A 17597-nucleotide genomic window follows, 5' to 3' on the forward strand; every position below is an offset into this window, starting at 1 on the left:
AAAGTGCATGAACAAACTGTTGACTTTCAAAGAGGTGTCTATAGGTGTCTATGTAAACACGTATTGGGATAGCACTTTACACAATAGGCTGTCTCCAAGCAGTACAGTAAAAAGGGAAGAGGGGTGAGGAAGTAAGGCCAATTCCTTGAGAAGATAGTTGCATTTATCTGCAGGAACATATTTGCGGGCACGCCTACCGCCATCCTAGCAATAAGGCTCCAGACCCAACTGTAGCAGAGGGACAGCCCCCATCCATGGAGAGGATGATGGCATTTGGATAGCCTGGATAACACGCTTCATACTTCCTAGTGCCACAGTGGCCTTTAACACCAAAGAACACCATCACCCCTTGCAAAATCCTAGAATGAGTTTCATCATTCTGGGTAGAGTGGCGTGCAACTGGACACCTGCACTTCCCACAGGCACCTGTCTTGACCTCCAGGGCTCATTTTTGACAGAACTCGAATGCACCAGTACAGAGACAAGGCTTAACTCTACCTAAAGATGTCATGAGTTGGTGACGATCAGACAGCTTAATAACGTGATCCTGTGTGTCTGGCACATACCTGAAGCTCCATGACACAAAAACAGAGTGTGTGCTCCTACTAGAGAACCCTGCCAAGCCCCACATCTCATCATGGCTTTTGCAGGGTATTAGCCTATTTGACCTAAAACAATTGACCTGATGACCAATTTGATCGAATTTTGCAGGGGTGATTTGGCCTTCGGGCAATTCAATCGCATATATTGCAAAATAGCAACCCCGGAGAGCTGGCGTTGCAGGGTTGTCCCCCGCTCCCCATGTTTGATATTTTGCAATTTTGGGGGAGCAGGGGTGTCCCCCGCTTCTTTAAAATTGGAGACAGGGGAGAACAAAAAAAATGAATGTGCGTTTAAATTGGGCCCTGAGCAGATAAATTGCAGTCAGTATGCCGTGATCAACATTTATTTGGTCAAACACACCCAAACCCTTTTGCAGTCATGAAATGTAAGGTCTTCACCCCTCAACCCACCTCATGCCCCAAATCACTTGGTCTCCTCATACACTTGTGTTCGCGCGCGCGCCTAAGTAAGGTACCCATTTCTTTTCTTTTGGATCAACCCTTTATTCTACCCTTGGTTAACACAAGCAAACCAAGTCTTTGTGAACATATTATTACATCATGTCTCCACTGAAACATAAAAAGACAGACAAATTAATTGTTGGCAGACAGAAAATAGGCAAAATGTTTGTGTTTTGTGAATATTTAGTTACTGGGTCTTACATAGTGGATCCTATTTGGTGTACAAAAGGAGGCGCTAGCCTCTCAGGAAAAAGAAACCTTGCAGGGCCTGTCTGAAATCTCTATCAAACATACCAGTATGAATGATATCAATTTTTTTGGCCAGCACAATATTTGAACAGGGTTTACATTTTTACACATCTATGTTTGACTTCTCGGCTGAGAAACAAAATTGTGATTGACAGCGATCGAGCTTACACCAAAAACTGCGGAATGACACGTGTGGAGGAAGCCTGCAAATTATAACTGCAAGGTCGCTTTAGACTCATTCACAAAGTGGCTTAAAATGACAATCACTATAAACAGGACTCTCCTCAAAGCTGCCTCATCGTTATTGGCTGGATTTGCCATATGCGAAAAATGTGCCACATCACAAAAAGGAATGAAGTGCGAAAAATCATAAAAGATCTTAAATGCACGAATAATCTTTAGCTTCACAATGAATGTCATTAAAAGAGCAGCCTGTGTCTCTATTGAAAAAAACAAGGACATATATGTCTTGATACTAGCATGTAAAGTCATGTCATGATTCAATTATTTTCTGCAGTGGCTGTAAAACGCAGAGTTAGCAATTTGCGCAACCGCTTGCCTCTGATGGCTGTCAGGGATGTGCAATAGTTTGTAGGGGTGAAGGAAGTGTTCACATATTCTTATGAAATATGTAAAAGAAATGCAACATGTCGATAAAGCCACTGGTGACAGGTCATACTGTCCAGTAACAGGCCGCCAGCTATAGGTATTAACCCAAGAAAAGCAAGGGTTATTGCCAACGGCTGTTACCGGTTGCTATGGCCTACCGTAGATTTCTTTATCGTTATTCCTTGATAAAGTCGCCAGGGGAAAGGTTGTGAGGGTCGTCATTTCCCCAAATTATCACTCCCCAAAAAATCAAGCACTTTCCCCAAATATTCTAGGACTTGAGTTTATAATCGTAAACAATTCCCATCCTAGAATATGGGTGGGGGGGACGTTTAGGGGTGCAGGAAGAAAACAGCCTACCCTGCAATGATTTTTCCCCAAGTGACATTATCACACAGAACCTCTTTATCACCATTACTACCCGGGTTCATGTCTGGAGTGTTGAAAGACTATATTTTGGGAGAAAACAGGCCCCTGAGTGCCTACATACCACCTCTTTCCCCAAATAAGAAAAAGGTGGCGCATCTCTTCCATTTCCATGGTGGCCCAATAGGAGTTGAGCTGGAGGTGAGATGCAGAGGCGACACAGCGAGCATATGTGCTTTTTTGCTTTCCAAGAGGATTCATAAGATGGGGCGGGCGAGGGGTGGCAGCAGCAGGATGGGAGTCCGAAAAAAGGAAGCCAAGAGCTTGCCTGGAACACTTACTTATACCTTTAGGTGAATTCCATGATCATGATCACGTTGGTTGATCACGTTTCCCTTTGTACTCATGAATTAAAAATCACCCATTATCCTGATGTGACTCTCCTGCTGAGAAATGTGCCCTGGTTCTGCTTGTGGGGAGGAATCGGCAAATGAGGGGCCACTATTGCTCATGTTAAGCAGCTCGTGGGATGTGAACTGGTGCATGGGTTTGACAATATGGTTTTGTCTTAAACAGGAGCTCCTATTGGGCGGCGGCTTCTGCTGGAATGGATCGAGCCCTGGGCTTTGTGTTCTGTGTGATCAGTCTCCTGCTTCTGGGCGAGCCAGGTCATGTGGGTGAGTGTTTAACAATCACAGTAAATACTCATATTATCAATTCCATTGATGTTTGTACAGATAAACTCTTTCGACATTTGACTGTCATTCAGTCTTTTTGGTTTATTATCATGTCCATTGAGCCCATCAGATGTGTTATAAAACTAAATTAAATTATCACCATCATCTACCCCCGTCTCTCTCTCTCTTTCTCTCTGTTTTATCTTTCTTTCACTGTTTCTCTTTTATCACTTTCTCTTTTTTCACTATTTTCTCACACCCTCCTTTCCCCCCATTCCACTCATTCTCCATTGCTCTCTATTTCTTCTATCTCTCCCTTCTTTGCCCCTCTCGGTCATGCTCTCTCTTTATCACTCACTCTCTCTGTCCATGTTTCACTCTCTTTTTGAGTCTTTCTGCCTTTCTCTCGCTTTTTTTCTCTATTATCTCTTGTGTGCCCTCTCTGTGTCTCTCTTGCTCTCCTTGTCTTCCACTCTTTGTTTCATTCTCTCTTTCTTCTTTGACCTCCCATCGTCGATCCCTGTTGCTTTCTTTTTTCTCTATTTACCTCTCCTCGCTCTTCTCTCGCTTTTTCTGTCACTCAATCGCTGACGCTTGTTCTCTCTGTGCCACGCTTACTCTATCCCCCCACTATCTCTGTCTTTTTCTCTTGTTGTCTCTCACTTTGTCAGTCACTCCCCCCTCTCTCGCTCCTGCTCCCTGTTCCACTCTTTCGCTGCTGCCTCTCTAAAATCCTATCTCTTCCATTCACCTCCTTAAAACCTTTTACTTCCTCCCTTACTTCTACTAGTACTCCCTCCTACTCCTTCTCCTACTTCCCTTCCACCTCTCTCTCTCCTTTCACTCTACTCCCTCCTACCCCATGTCCTGCACTTTTCTAATCCTCATCTCTTCCTTCCTTCTCCCTTACTCCCTCTGCCTCCTCTCTTACTTCTTCTCTCACCTTTGCTCATACCTCCTACCTCTCCTCACATCTTGGACCCTCCCTACTCTTCTTCCCCTTCCATAATGTAAATTATTTTTGTACGGCTTTCTGGTTTAATTCAATTGTTATGTAATGCTTGCTGTATTTTGTTTGTTCCTCTTGTAAAGCGTTTTGGATTAAAACGCTATATAAATTCAATAAAATACAAATACAAATTTCACCCTCTCTCATTCTCTCGATTCTTTGCCCCTCCCACTCTCACTCATTCTAGTGCTCCCCTTTTTGAGTCTTTCCCTGTTTTTCTCCCTTCTCTATATCTCTCTCTCACTCTCACTCTTTATCATTCTCCTTTGTGCTCTGTGTGTGTGGCTCTTTCGCTCTCCTTCTCTTTCACTCTTTCACTCTTTTGCTCTCTTTTTCTTTCTTGATCTATTTTCCCCTTTCTTCCATCCCTGTATTTTTTCTCCATCTCTTTCTCCTCTCTTTTCTTGCTGTTTCTGCCTCGCCCTATCTCTCAAACTCATTCTCTCTCTTTTTGTCTCTCACTTTGTTAGTCCCTCTTTATTTAACTGTCTTTCTCACTCTCTATCTCTCTCTGTCTCTTTCTCATGCTGTCTGTGCCACTCCCACTCTCCTTCTCTAGCTCTCGCTCTGGTTCTCTTGCTCTCCCTCTCTTCTGATGTATTTCTCCCCTTTCTCCACGTCTCGCTATCTTTTCTCTCTCTACCTTTCTCCTCTCTCTTTCCTTGCTGTTTCTGCCTCGCTTTATCTCTCACGCTCATTCTCTCTTTTTGTCTCTCACTTTGTTAGTCCCTCTTTATTTAACTGTCTTTCTCACTCTCTATCTCTCCCCCTATCTCTGTCTCTCTCTCATGCTGTCTGTGCCTCTCACCCTCTCTTTATCTAGCTCCCGCTCTCCATCTCTTCTGATGTGGTTCTCCCCTTTCCTCCATGTCTCGCTATCTTTTCTCTCTCTACCTTTCTCCACTCTCTCCTCTCACTCTTTATGACTCGCTCTTTCTCTCATGCTCATTGCCTCCCTGTCAATCATTATCTGTCCCCCATTCTCCAACTTGCTTTCTCACTCTTTGTCTCTTCCCTGTCTTTCATTGTCTCTTTGCCATGCTCTGTTTCCCTCTCACACACTCTTCTCTCCTTTTTTGCTCTCGCTCTCTCTCACTCTCTATCTCCCTTCTCAGCCCCTCGTTCTTCTACTCTGTCTTCCTCTTTTGTTCTCTCCTTCACCATTTATCTTTTTCTCTCGCCCTCTCTTTCTCTCATCACCTTTGTATCTTTGAATCTCTTGTTCTCTGCATCTCCACAGCTCTTAACCTTTTCAATCCCCAGGGTGGATGAAAACACATGATTTTGTTTTTACGGGCGAGGAACCATTGAAGTGTATGGATGGGTAAGGGGCTTGGCGGGTAGGTGGACTAAAAGCACACAATTTCAGATGTATGCATCTCTCTCTCACTCATTCTCCCGCTCTCTCCACATTTCACTCTCACTCTCTTTCTCACCCTTTCTCTTTTGCATGTTCTTCTTTCACTCAGTCTCTTTCTCTGCTCTCTATCCCCCTTGTGCTCGCTCTCTCCATCTCTCTTCATATCTCTCTTGGTATCTCTCTCTCTCTCTCTCTCTGGCAATAGTTTTTTTAACAAGACCACATACAAGTAGGCGAGCACACCCTACTCTGAATTACTCCCCCCTGTATCCAGAGTTAGTGGCTGTAATTTTAATTGCTCTGGCCACCTGCTGTCCGTTCCATCTGCAGTATGTCTTTTTGAATGTGCTGTGTGCATGTTGTTATCAGAATGCAGCTATGTCCTGCCACAAAAGCTGGACACATATCGAGTCTCTTGTACTTGTGCACTCTTCCGAACACCACTCCGCACCCATCCACATGGCTGACCATCAGCTTACTGGGGCTCGGCCATCCCAACTAAACCCCTACCATGGCCAAATACACACACGCATTCTAGTTCTATCTGATCATTTCCCACACCATGGACTCTGGTCCCCTCAGGGCGTTGCCCACACAAGTGCATTGAAGCCATACCAATGGGATAAATGTGCTATATAAATGACAAACTACCACAACTACTACTACCGAGGCCAGACTGTGCAGGGGGAACACGTATGCCCATTTTCTATTTGTAAGCATGACCAAAGGTGCCTCACTTTATTCCTGTGCCTTTATTCCCTAGCTCTCAAAATTGAAGCACATAAAATCCAACCATCATTTGGATGTTTTTAAAGTATCAATGAATGCACGCATAACTGTTACCACATGCCATCATTCTTGAAATCCGCCCACGCAAAGTATATTGCTGCCAATTGGCAGCAATAGATGTTGATTTCCAGAACTACCGCATACATTGTTTTTTGAAAATTCACATGCATTATTTAATTCTTTTTAAATCTATTTCACCTATCTTTTTTGGGGTGGAAATACATTGCGCACAGTGTCGGATCACAAAGCTGCTGTCTACGCATATAGAATGGTCGACAGGAGCCATTTTGACCCTTTTCTGCTCTGTGTTCCATTGGAAAGATTGACAAGTAGATACTGTTCACCCCTTTGTGTGTGTCCCTATTCAGGAGGGGTTTTTTTCTTCCCTGCGGCGTGCCTGCACTTCCCTTTAATACGGTAAACAACTTTAAAAAACTTGAGTGGACGTTTTACATTTACGGTAGAGGTACAAATTAAGTGCATTTTTTTAGCAATTCAGAGACTGATTTGCTCAAAAAATGCACTAAATATAGGCAGTATTTACTGCATGCAGAATTCCTCAGCAATACCGCATGAAAAATGAAAATACCAACCGAGCGTCGGGAGTGGGGTGGGGCTGGAGCCACATTGGATTAGGACAGGGCAGACCCTGGTGGCGTATACGCGTTTTTGGTGGGCAATAGATCGTGCTAGGGGGCGGGCAGATGCTTCTGGAAAGGTGTGGCTGCGCCATAAAGGCTGTGCCATGAAACTATGAAATCAGGTCTTGTTCAACTTGGTGTTTTCTGTGTTCTCCAAACGCACAAGCATGTGCTCTTTGTTGCAGCTGCAGTACTGGGTGACCATGCCCAGGATCCCTCGCAGGTGCACAGTTTCACAATCGCATGATTTGCCAGGCGATTGTGAAATACGATCTATTACAGGTACTGTTATCATATGTAAGGTACTTTCATCATGGCATGGCACTCGCAACTGCCAGCCTTCCCCATCAGGCCACAGCAACTAGCACAATTTCCTAGGAAGTTCCATTCGCTGCATCGATGGTTTTGCAGCATAACTGGAGGGCTGGGCGTGGTCTTCTGGAGCTTCACTTAGCTGGACCATGGCTGAGCTCTCTGTTAATCATCAGTGTCGTGTATTACCTGTTGTTGCTTCTCAATACCACTACTGAATGTTCTATCACACTCCTCCTTTGTCTCTGACATGCAAAGTGCTTCAAAGCCATAAACTATGGCAGGAGTTAGCTATTCCTCCCTCGGGGGACAGTTTAGGACGGAAGCTCAGCATAGAAACGCTGGAGCTGTATCGTCCGTTACGGATCACCTGTAAGTTAACTCCTGCCTAATACGCGGCCCACGTTTACCCACTGCACTCTGTGTATTGTGAATGATTTCCTTGTGCCTAAAGGGTTTTCTTGAGGGAGGGGTCCCCCAAGAAATGCATGTACAGTATATTGTTTGAAACCAGAGGGTTCTCAGTTGCGGTTTGTCGCTGCTAATTAGAGTCTATCTAAAGCAGCAAACATTTCTCAGCTTTACTTGCCTGACCATTAGAGAGGGTGATGACCGCAGAGGACTCGAATTGTAACTTAAATGGATGGTTGGATCCACCACAGAAAGTGACATTAACAACTTTTGGGTGACATTACATAAACATGTGGTGCGCTCGTAGCAATGCAGAGCCATTCAAGTGCAGATTGACAGAAACTTCCGGTCTTGACATATCATTTTTTTCAGAAGCTGCATCACCTGCAAGTGCGAGGACAGTTGGAGGAGGCAACCTGTGAAGGCCTGAGGGCACATGCCGCCGACGGGACAGTACTGAAATCACACACGCCCTTCAACCATGATACCGTAAGGACTCGGTCGCGCATAACGGGATCCACAGTCAGCACCCTCACTCGAGCTCTGAGTGCAGCTTTGACGCAGAAGACGCCTCATCCTCAATGCATCCATCTCAGTTCGCCACCTGTTAATGAGGAGTCCGTTGTTGATTCGGAAAAGTTACTTTCTGCGTGGCCTCACATTTCAGCCATTTTGGTGTCACGCCATGCGATATTTAAAAAAAAAACTAATCAAGACAAGGGACTTGCCTGACTATGAAATGACCTCCTACTTTGACAGATCTACAGTGGTGAAAAGACACACAGTGCAAATAATTTGTATTACCAGTTACACTAGTCTAACATTCTTGCCTCAAACCTCTTGTGGCCATCAACTATGCTCTATAGATGTTTGACTTCTATCCGCACCAGCAACTCGAGTTATGCTAGACAGAAGGCCCTGCTCCAAAAACACTCCATAGTACAATGATGCACCTTTAACGCGAAGCAATGTAAGCACACAGAGTGTGCCCTTTTGTTTCACCAGCCGCCATGTTTAACCAGTGGTGACCGGTGAGCTGTGAGGCAGGTAAACACCAGTTCCACACTGTAGCAAGCAAGCATTAGAGCAAGAACTTCTGCAGGAGGATTTAATGTGTTTTCACCTAAGAAATATCTTTAAAAGCGGGGTGGAACAGTCCATTGCATAGGACAATTTTCGAAAGAAATAAACAAAACAGATGCAAGTTTTTAAAGATAGCTCTGAGGGGGATGTAACAAAATCTTCCCGCTCTACAGGTTATCACCCTATTGCCAGGGGAAGTCTTCCTCCATACTAAACAATTACATATGTGACTATGAGAAGCTATTTGCCCAATAGAAACACTGGTTGTTCTACAGAAAATATTTGCATTCCATTACAACTGCTATTTCTGAGGTTCAGTGACCACTACCGGAAATGATCAAACATAAATCATAAGAACGGAGGAGGGAGGCCAGTTTTAAATACTCTGCCAGGAGAAATGCTTCCCATAATGGATTCTGTAACACTAAAGAGCCAGTAAATAGCAAAGCATCTGACTCCATTGTATGACACCATCAGTGTCTCTGCCTTTACATTGCAAAATGCAACTGTCATATAGCAACGCCTGCCTTCAAATGTAAAAGTGTTCCAAGTATATAAACTAGAGTGTGTGTTAAATATTCCACGGTGCTGTCTTTCGTCAGCATAGGGTGGCCAAGTGTCCCGTATTTTGCGGGATTGTCCCATAATTGGGGACTCTGTCCCGCAGTTTGCAGAGTGGCTGTGTGGGACGTAGGTTGTCCCGACTTGCTTTGTTCCTTGGAGTGTGACTCCCGTGACACAGCAAGTCGGGACAACCTGCGTCCAGCACAGTCACTCTGCAAACTGAAGTGGCCGTCTACACACCACGGCGGTGCCACCAGCTGCTTTCTTTCTCCAACCATTTGCATTGCAATTATGCCAGGTGTTAAGAGCCATTAACAAATTTAAATTACAAATGGGGCGGGCCAAACGTGAATGACGCTGTGACATCATCACCGCCTTGTGGGCAAGTGTCCCGCAAAAGGATATCAAAAAGTTGGCCACCATACAGAGATCAGCATGGTCTCACTGAAATAGGTTATTGTGCAGCTCAAATAGGCCCGTGTGTGGTCAAATAGACCGGAAAGATTCTCAATGATGCCAGCTGCTCATTGTTGCACCAACGCTGCTCCAAGGTGGCTGGGCTGCTCCATGTGCCCATGTACAAAGAGTGCTTACTGCATGAGTGGTGACGTGACCACCCAATATGCCAGGGCCGCGCCCGGCTTCACATAACACACTTCCATTTCTAAGTATTTATTTTGTGCCGTATCTTGATGGGAAAGGGGTGGGCAGGAGTCGAGGGCTGCATGACTACGTGTATTTTAAAGGCTCACGTGTTCGGCGGGGAAGCTACCTATCACGGAGCATGCACAGATTGGACAGGTTCAGACAACAGAGCTAAGCGTCAAGGTAAAGGCGACTTGCAAGCTCAGGTCTCGGCGAGCAGAGTCAGACCTCCAGTCGCACTGCTCCAGCTGGCTCAAGCATGGGCTGAAAGTTTACTCTGTGGACTAATGGCAATAGTAGTAATACTACTATTGAAAAAATTGGAAGTCACAAAAGCTAGAATAGAAGCTTTTTGTATATATAGAATTGTTTTAGAACGATAGAAGCCTTGTGGTATGAAGTATGAATGAATGAATGAATGAATGAATGAATGAATGAATGAATGAATGAATGAGAAGACGTTAGAGAAGTATTTTTGTAATAATTGTTAACAAACAATAACATGGAAAATGGAATAATGTTTTGATTAAGATTGCAGTTTCCGTCTCTTCCCCAAGATTTTTTCGCATCCATTGGACATCATTCATGTTTAATATACTGGCGTAGTTACCCGCCATGTTACACGGGGCTTAGAGGACCCTGCCACAATGAAGAGTGCTTAATGGCAGGATTAGAAGCAAACCTAACCACTGGCATTGCTCTAAGCAACCCTTCAAACCATTTTCTTCAACCCTCGGTGCCATGAAAAGGTTAGCACTGTCTGATATAATTACTGCAGTATCACATTATTCAGGTAAATGTCACTATATAATTATTGGTCCTATTCAAAGCACTGCATAGGATGCATAGGATCATACTGGGAAAAAGTAGCCCCAAGAGCCCCAAGCATTGGTCCGCATTCACAACTTGTAATTGATGGCTTTTCCCGATGAACTATTCGCGGAGAACCCTGAAGGGCATTTTTTTAGACCATTTATGGTAAATGGTGCTCTTTGAAGCACATTAGGCAAGTAACATTTATATTACCCGTTGGAATGCTCAAAGATCATTCTCGTTGGATAATTTGCGAGTTATACACACCAGTTTTGCCCGCAGATTGGTTGGTGTAGCCCGCAGATTGGTTGGGATAGCCCGCAGATTGGTTGGGATAGCCCGCAGATTGGTTGGGATAGCCCGCAGGTTGGTTGGTATAGCCCGCAGATTGGTTGGGATAGCCCGCAGATTGGTTGGGATAGCCCACAGATTGGTTGGTGTAGCCCGCAGATTGGTTGGGATAGCCCGCAGATTGGTTGGTATAGCCCGCAGATTGGTTGGTGTAGCCCGCAGATTGGTTGGGATAGCCCGCAGGTTGGTTGGTATAGCCCGCAGATTGGTTGGTATAGCCCGCAGGTTGGTTGGTATAGCCCGCAGATTGGTTGGTATAGCCCGCAGATTGGTTGGTGTAGCCCGCAGATTGGTTGGTATAGCCCGCAGATTGGTTGGTGTAGCCCGCAGATTGGTTGGTGTAGCCCGCAGATTGGTTGGTGTAGCCCGCAGATTGGTTGGTATAGCCCGCAGATTGGTTGGTGTAGCCCGCAGATTGGTTGGTATAGCCCGCAGATTGGTTGGGATAGCCCGCAGATTGGTTGGGATAGCCCGCAGGTTGGTTGGGATAGCCCGCAGATTGGTTGGGATAGCCCTCAGATTGGTTGGGATAGCCCGCAGATTGGTTGGTATAGCCCGCAGGTTGGTTGGGATAGCCCGCAGATTGGTTGGTATAGCCCGCAGGTTGGTTGGTATAGCCCGCAGGTTGGTTGGTATAGCCCGCAGGTTGATCTGAATCCTGCATTCCAAGTACACACACAGCCAACTTCCTGCAACAATCCCGCCATGTTATATATTAATAACTTCTAAATACGTATATATACCATATAATATCAAGGAAAACGTGGCTTGTGTTTGCCTTTTTAAACGCCCCTGCTGCATTCAGGCCTTCAAGTCGGTCTTCAAGGTCCATAATGCCGGTTACATCCTTCGGACCGGGTCTATAAAGCTTAATTAAAATTGCCAGGTTCATGTTCACTAGTGTATCTCCCAACGGCTTACAGTATGTTTTTACACTGGACTCCTGTTCTCTGAGGGGCAGTCAAGCTTACTACTAACCTTCCAGCCAGTTACATGTGATTTTAACGAACAGAAAATAACAAACATAATTTATATCTAAAAATGTATAATGAATAAAATACAGATTTGTTTTTATTTTTTATTCCGGGGTCCCCCTAAATCGCCCATTTCCCTTCATTTATAATCCCACCCAACCCCCCCCACCCATGTTTACACCTTACCCTGCCCCGATATAATCGGTATTTCTTTCGTTATAAATGTTTAGATGTTAATGCTGTTAGTTATTTTCTATTTGTTTAAATCAGTGCACATCCTGTATGTCTTCCTTGCTCCTCCCAGGCACTCCACTTCTTCCATCCAGTGTCAAGCAGCATCAGCTGGGACACCTCTTTGATGTTCAGGTTATATAATCTACTCGTTTTTTGGGGGGGAAGAGGGCTTGAGACACTGATCCTTCGATGAACTGAGCGTTTAATTTTTCATGGCCGATTCTTTCTGCTTGGGGGGAGGGGGGACTGGAGAATCTAAAAAAAGAGATATCCCAGTTGGGGGCTTCACGTTTCATGCTATGGTTCCGGCCAAAACATTTCCGACTTGTGTCTTTCAGACCAAAGTGCCCGGAGTGTGACATCACAGTGCGGAGACTGGGCCGAGCAGTGAAAACATTGACTGTGGTACCAAGAGACAAGAGTTTGAATCCTGACTTCTTGACTTGTCCCTCTTGAGTGATGCAGGTCAAATGATTTAAATTCCCAATGCTTCAATTCCCCTGTCTTATGTATATAACATATAAATGGTTATTTATAACGCGCTTAATACCGAAGAGGTTTCTAAGTGCGGACCCGGATTCGAACCTGTGTTGCTTTGCAAGCGCGTTGCCACTGAGCTATACTCAGGGGTGGACTGGCCTATAGGGAACTCTGGAGATTTCCCGGTGGGCCTCTGCACCCTGGGCCTCATTTCTGTGGTATTTTCAAATTTTCTCATAGGAAAAGCATTGGGCTTGCTGAAAATGTGTCATATGGGGCCACTTTTAACTTTATTTTCAGGGCCTCTTTTGGTCCCCAGTAATTATTTCCAGGGCCTTTTTTAGTTCCCAGTCCAGCCCTGGCTATACTACCCTTTAACAAACTCTGTATACCAAAGAAAACATTAAATAGAAATGAAATTCAACCTCATGCAAAATCAAACATTTAAACCTTTGTACAGCCATTAGAAGAGCATCAGTGATCAAATTAAATATTACAATTCGACATCATCAACGTTGTTCCACCATCGCCTTCAGTATTAGCGGTAATGTCGATCCCAAAAGCGTTGACATTGCTTCCTCAGCACTGGCCAGTAGTGAAGATGTTCCCTGGCCTCTGGGAGGTGGAACGTGTCTGATGTGCATATGCCCCACCTGGGAACAGCACTACGGATTAAAGAGGCGGAAGTGCATGCTGGTCCCACCACCTATCAAAAGCACAACTGGGCCCACACCGCCCACTCTATTTCAACAACAGGACCTTGACTTTTCCTTATGCCATTCCCTGGTTAAGTCTTTTTCCAGTGCTTTGAAGTTGCTTTTGGGCGCTATCTTTCATATGAAAGGAACCTGCATTACATAGAAACCTGGCTATATATCACTTTAGGAAAACCAGCCTCTCCCCTTGTAAGTAAACGTGGATTGATTTGGGAATTGAAAACAAAAGTCTCTGCTTTACAGCTCCTGGGACGCGCAATTGTCAAATGTATTACCAGAAAGCAGCACTAAAGGAAGTATCCAAATAATCAACATTCACACGTCATCAATTAAAATGTGACTAATCTGGACCTTAAAAACTGTCATTTAGAAGCTTAAGCCTGATGCATCCGAAGTGTGTTGTGAATTATTCTGCTGCACGCTATTCACTTTTCCCACACGGTTTTTAGTAGCAATTGCTGCTCTGCGGCTGAGTGAGCTGTAACTTCGCCCCTGGAAAGGAGCCAGAGGAGTAATGGTTCCTCGCACTCTGCAGCTGCTCGGCAGGTGGTGCCAACTCTTTCCCTTACGCGCTGCCAAGAGGCGGCCCCCTGGAAGAACCTTCGCCTCCTCGGCCTGCAGGAACCCAGCTCTTCGCAAACGTATGAATGGAGCGAACTGTTTAGAAAGTTTTCTGACTTTATGAATTGGGTTCGGTACGGGGTCGAACAGTTTCTCTGTGCCCGGTGGCAGCGCACCCTCTCACTGGTGCCCGAGAGCTGGCGAGAAATCGCTGACACTCGCCATGCAGACCCTTGGAATATGAACACGCCTGTGTTCATTGAAGCGTTTTCAAACAGTGGAACACGTGCCAAGCAAGCTTATGCCCAATAAGAAGCTTAACTAGTGCGCTTCCGGAAGCATGGCTTTGCCTAATCCACCGCATTCTGCCCACGGGGGACCTGTGTGAAATTAGCCAAGTCCACTGTATTGTTTTGAAGGGTCACCGGATCACATTTTGATTTTTTTACAAGAATGAATGTACTTTCTGCTTCCTCATGGCTCAATTCTGAGGCTGTTCTGACGCTGTGCTGCAGGGGCGTTGCTAGGGGGGGCTAAGGGGGCTATAGCCCCTGATCTTTTGGTTGTAGCCCCGGATAGAAGCTCAGGGGCTACAGCCAAAAGGCTAGCTAGCCCCCAGTCCCAACAGTTCTGACATCAGCGTAGCCCCGGGTCTTTTCCAGACCTAGCAACTCCCCTGCTATGCTGCCTTCACCCTGCTCTTCAAGCCTCCTGATTGCTCTTGGACCTTGCAGGGGTAAGAAATCGGAATTTCGATATTTTACCGCGATTTACATATTTTTTTGACTGCAAGGCTTGGAGATCCGCCTCTGCTACTGGGGGCACAGCGCTTGCTGAAGATCAGCTGTTTTCTTACTTGGACCCTTTTCTGTGCGTTTTTGTGGCTCATTCAACTACGTCTGTGCATTCCTTTGCACGTGTGTTCCTGGACCTTCAAAGATGGCCGTAATTTGTTCTTTGTGACTGCCTCTCCACCTGGTCTGGTCTGATTCCCACCCCCATTGGCTGCCAGGCCTAGATAGGCCAATAACTGCAGCTGGAATGCGGAAGCCGGCCCTGAGCACTAAAGGCCCACACAAAGGCCCCTGTCTGCTTCCTGTACGCTGACAGGCTGCGTGCCATGAGACTTCTACCAACGCCTAACCCTCCTCAGGTTGCTATCGCTAGACTACCATGACTCTCCTACCTCACCCATCATGGGTTAGTTGCCTTCTCATCCCTGCCTTTGCTCTCAATTCACCCTCTTATGTATTAACTGAAGTCTTTCTGTACTCACCTTTCCATCTTACCAAATACATTTCGTATCAACATGGCCTTATATGTAACTGGAAAGTCAAACTTGGTGCATTTTGCATTTAACTGGAAAGTCAAACTTGGTGTATTTTGCATTTAACTTTGGCCATTGATTGTAACCTAATAGCCCAGTGACTGTTCCATACCGCTGCACTTGCATACTCCGCCTTCTGCCTCTCCCATCTACTCCAACTGCTTCGCTATCAATTATCCTTCCCTTCTCACTAAGTCTGGCAAGAAGATGTTTAGAAAGGATATCTTGGCCTCTAATCCATGTCTCTTTATCGCTGATACCTATTCCAGCGCCTCTTCCAGACAGACCCTCATAGACATCCTCTTTGTCGTTCCTTCACCTGATCTATGGACCCCGCATATGATCTCTGTGCTCCGTCCTGTCTCCTACTCTCCCATTAAAGGTGGCACTCGTTGGGAAGTCCTCATTGATTCCTTCGACTCCTCCAGAGTCATCCTTAATGTCTATCTAAACGGCATTGTCATGGTCCAAGGTCCTCAGGCTAATCTCCTCCTCTTTGATGGGAGTTTCCCTCGCCTAATCAACTTCCTTTCAACTCTGGCTATCCCTTCCTCTTCCTCTCATTCCTCGGCTATCTTGCCCACACTTTCCTTCACCTGTGGCCCACTTCAGGCTACCCCAACCCCTCCGCAGGACGTACCTCTGATTTGTACCCCTCCCCGGGAAAGTCTTTAAGTCTGACAACCTTCTTCACCTTGCCACTCTCAACTTTCGCTCCACTGCCAAACGCTCCTCTGTTATCTGCCACCTTATCGAAGAACTTGACCTTGATGTCCTCGGTCTCACTGAGACTTGGTTCACAGCCAGCTCTGTCACAAGCTTTGACACTCTCCTCCCTGATGGCTACAAAATCCTCTCCGCCCTTAGATCCACTTGGCCCACAGTTGGTGTAGTCTTGATTTTCCCTGAGTGGATTCCTGCCACCATCATTCCCACTTAGATGTACCCCTCCTGTGAATGCCTTGTCTGTAGGCTCTCTATCTCTCCTAGCCACTCTCTTACGGTTGCTACTCTCTATCGGCCCCCTGGTCAAATCACCTCTTTTCTCTCAGAGTAGCCTGACCTCTCCTCCTCCCTTCTGGCCTCAACCACTCAACTCCTCTTTCTTGGGGACCTCAACATCCACCTTGATTTTCCCTGTCCCTCATCTTTGCTCTTTCGCGACCTCTGTGATACCCTCTTTCTCTCTATCCTTCCCTCTGGCCCTACGCATTCTACAGGTCACACACTTGATGTCTTAATCTCCTCTGGCCTCCCCCTCTCTATCTCTCTGACTACTCCACTCTCCTGGAGTGATCATGTCCTCCTCTCCTCTCATCTCTCACTCTCTTCCCCCCAAGCCAAGCCTACCCCAACACTGCCACCTACCTTCTTGGACATCTGTCCCATGAAGCGCGTGTCAGTTGAGGCTTTCGCTGCCACCTTCTCTCCCCCCATTACCCCTCTGGCTGACTCACACCCTGACACAGCCCTGTCCCTTCTCTATTCTTCTATTTCTGACACTCTTGATGCTGTTGCCCCTGTCATGAGGATCTGTTTGAAGTCCAAAGCCAAGTGCCATTCTTGGTATGACTCCGACCTAGCTACATTTAAACATAAGTGTAGGGCAACTGAGAGGAAATGGAGGACTTCCTGCTCATCCTCTGACAAACTGATCTGTCGCCTGCACCAAAGGCAATACTGACTCTCTGTCCTCACCAAGAAGAGAGTCCACATCCAAGCCCGTGTCTCGGAAGCATCTAACAACTCAGCCAAACTCTTTAAAATCTGCAAGGAGCTGGCCAACCTTGCTGCAGTCTCTACCCCTCCTGTTGCCTCCCAGGCTCTCTCCAATTCCCTGGCCTCCCATTTTATCTCAAAAACTCAGGACATCCTGTTCACCCTCTCCTACCTATCCTCTACACTCCCCTCACCATCTGTACTTGCTGGCCCTCCTTCAGTCACCCCACCAACCCCCTTCTCGTCCTTTTCTCTTTTCTCCCCTGATGAGGTCGCTAGACAAATCCGATCTATGAAAGCCTCAGCAAAACAGGTTCATCCCTGTTACTCTAAAACCATCAAGGACCACATTGACACCCTCGCTCTGGCCCTTGCCGATTTCTGCAACCATTCCATTGCCTCCGGATCCTTCCCCTCCTCTCTGAAGCACTCCCTTGTGCATCCTCTTCTCAAGAAACCCACAGCCGATCCTTCCTGTCCTGCTAACTATCACCCAATTTCCATTACCCCCTTTCTGGGCAAACTCCTGGAAAAGCTGGCCATCTCCCAGCTTAACCTTCATTCCGATTCTGTTGGCTGTCACAACGACCACCAGTCTGGCTTCAGAGCAGCCAGAAGCATGGGAACTGCTCTCCTGAACATC

At 46.1% G+C, this 17597-nt stretch overlaps 1 protein-coding gene across 4 annotated transcripts in view; it reads left to right on the plus strand.

Annotated features, from left to right (window-relative positions):
- LOC138472164 (glutamate receptor U1-like) overlaps positions 1-17597 on the plus strand; it is a 375942-nt gene that overhangs the window by 126722 nt on the left and 231623 nt on the right. For all 4 annotated transcript variants that reach the window (XM_069610199.1, XM_069610198.1, XM_069610200.1 and 1 more), the window contains exon 3: positions 2865-2965. In XM_069610199.1, the coding sequence (XP_069466300.1) occupies positions 2896-2965 (70 nt within the window). In that variant the 5' untranslated portion in view covers positions 2865-2895. The remainder of the gene's footprint in view (positions 1-2864; positions 2966-17597) is intronic.

This window comes from Ambystoma mexicanum, chromosome 8 (genome assembly GCF_040938575.1).
Source record: "Ambystoma mexicanum isolate Mex_15411 chromosome 8, UKY_AmexF1_1, whole genome shotgun sequence".
Classification (NCBI taxonomy): Eukaryota; Metazoa; Chordata; class Amphibia; order Caudata; family Ambystomatidae; genus Ambystoma; species Ambystoma mexicanum.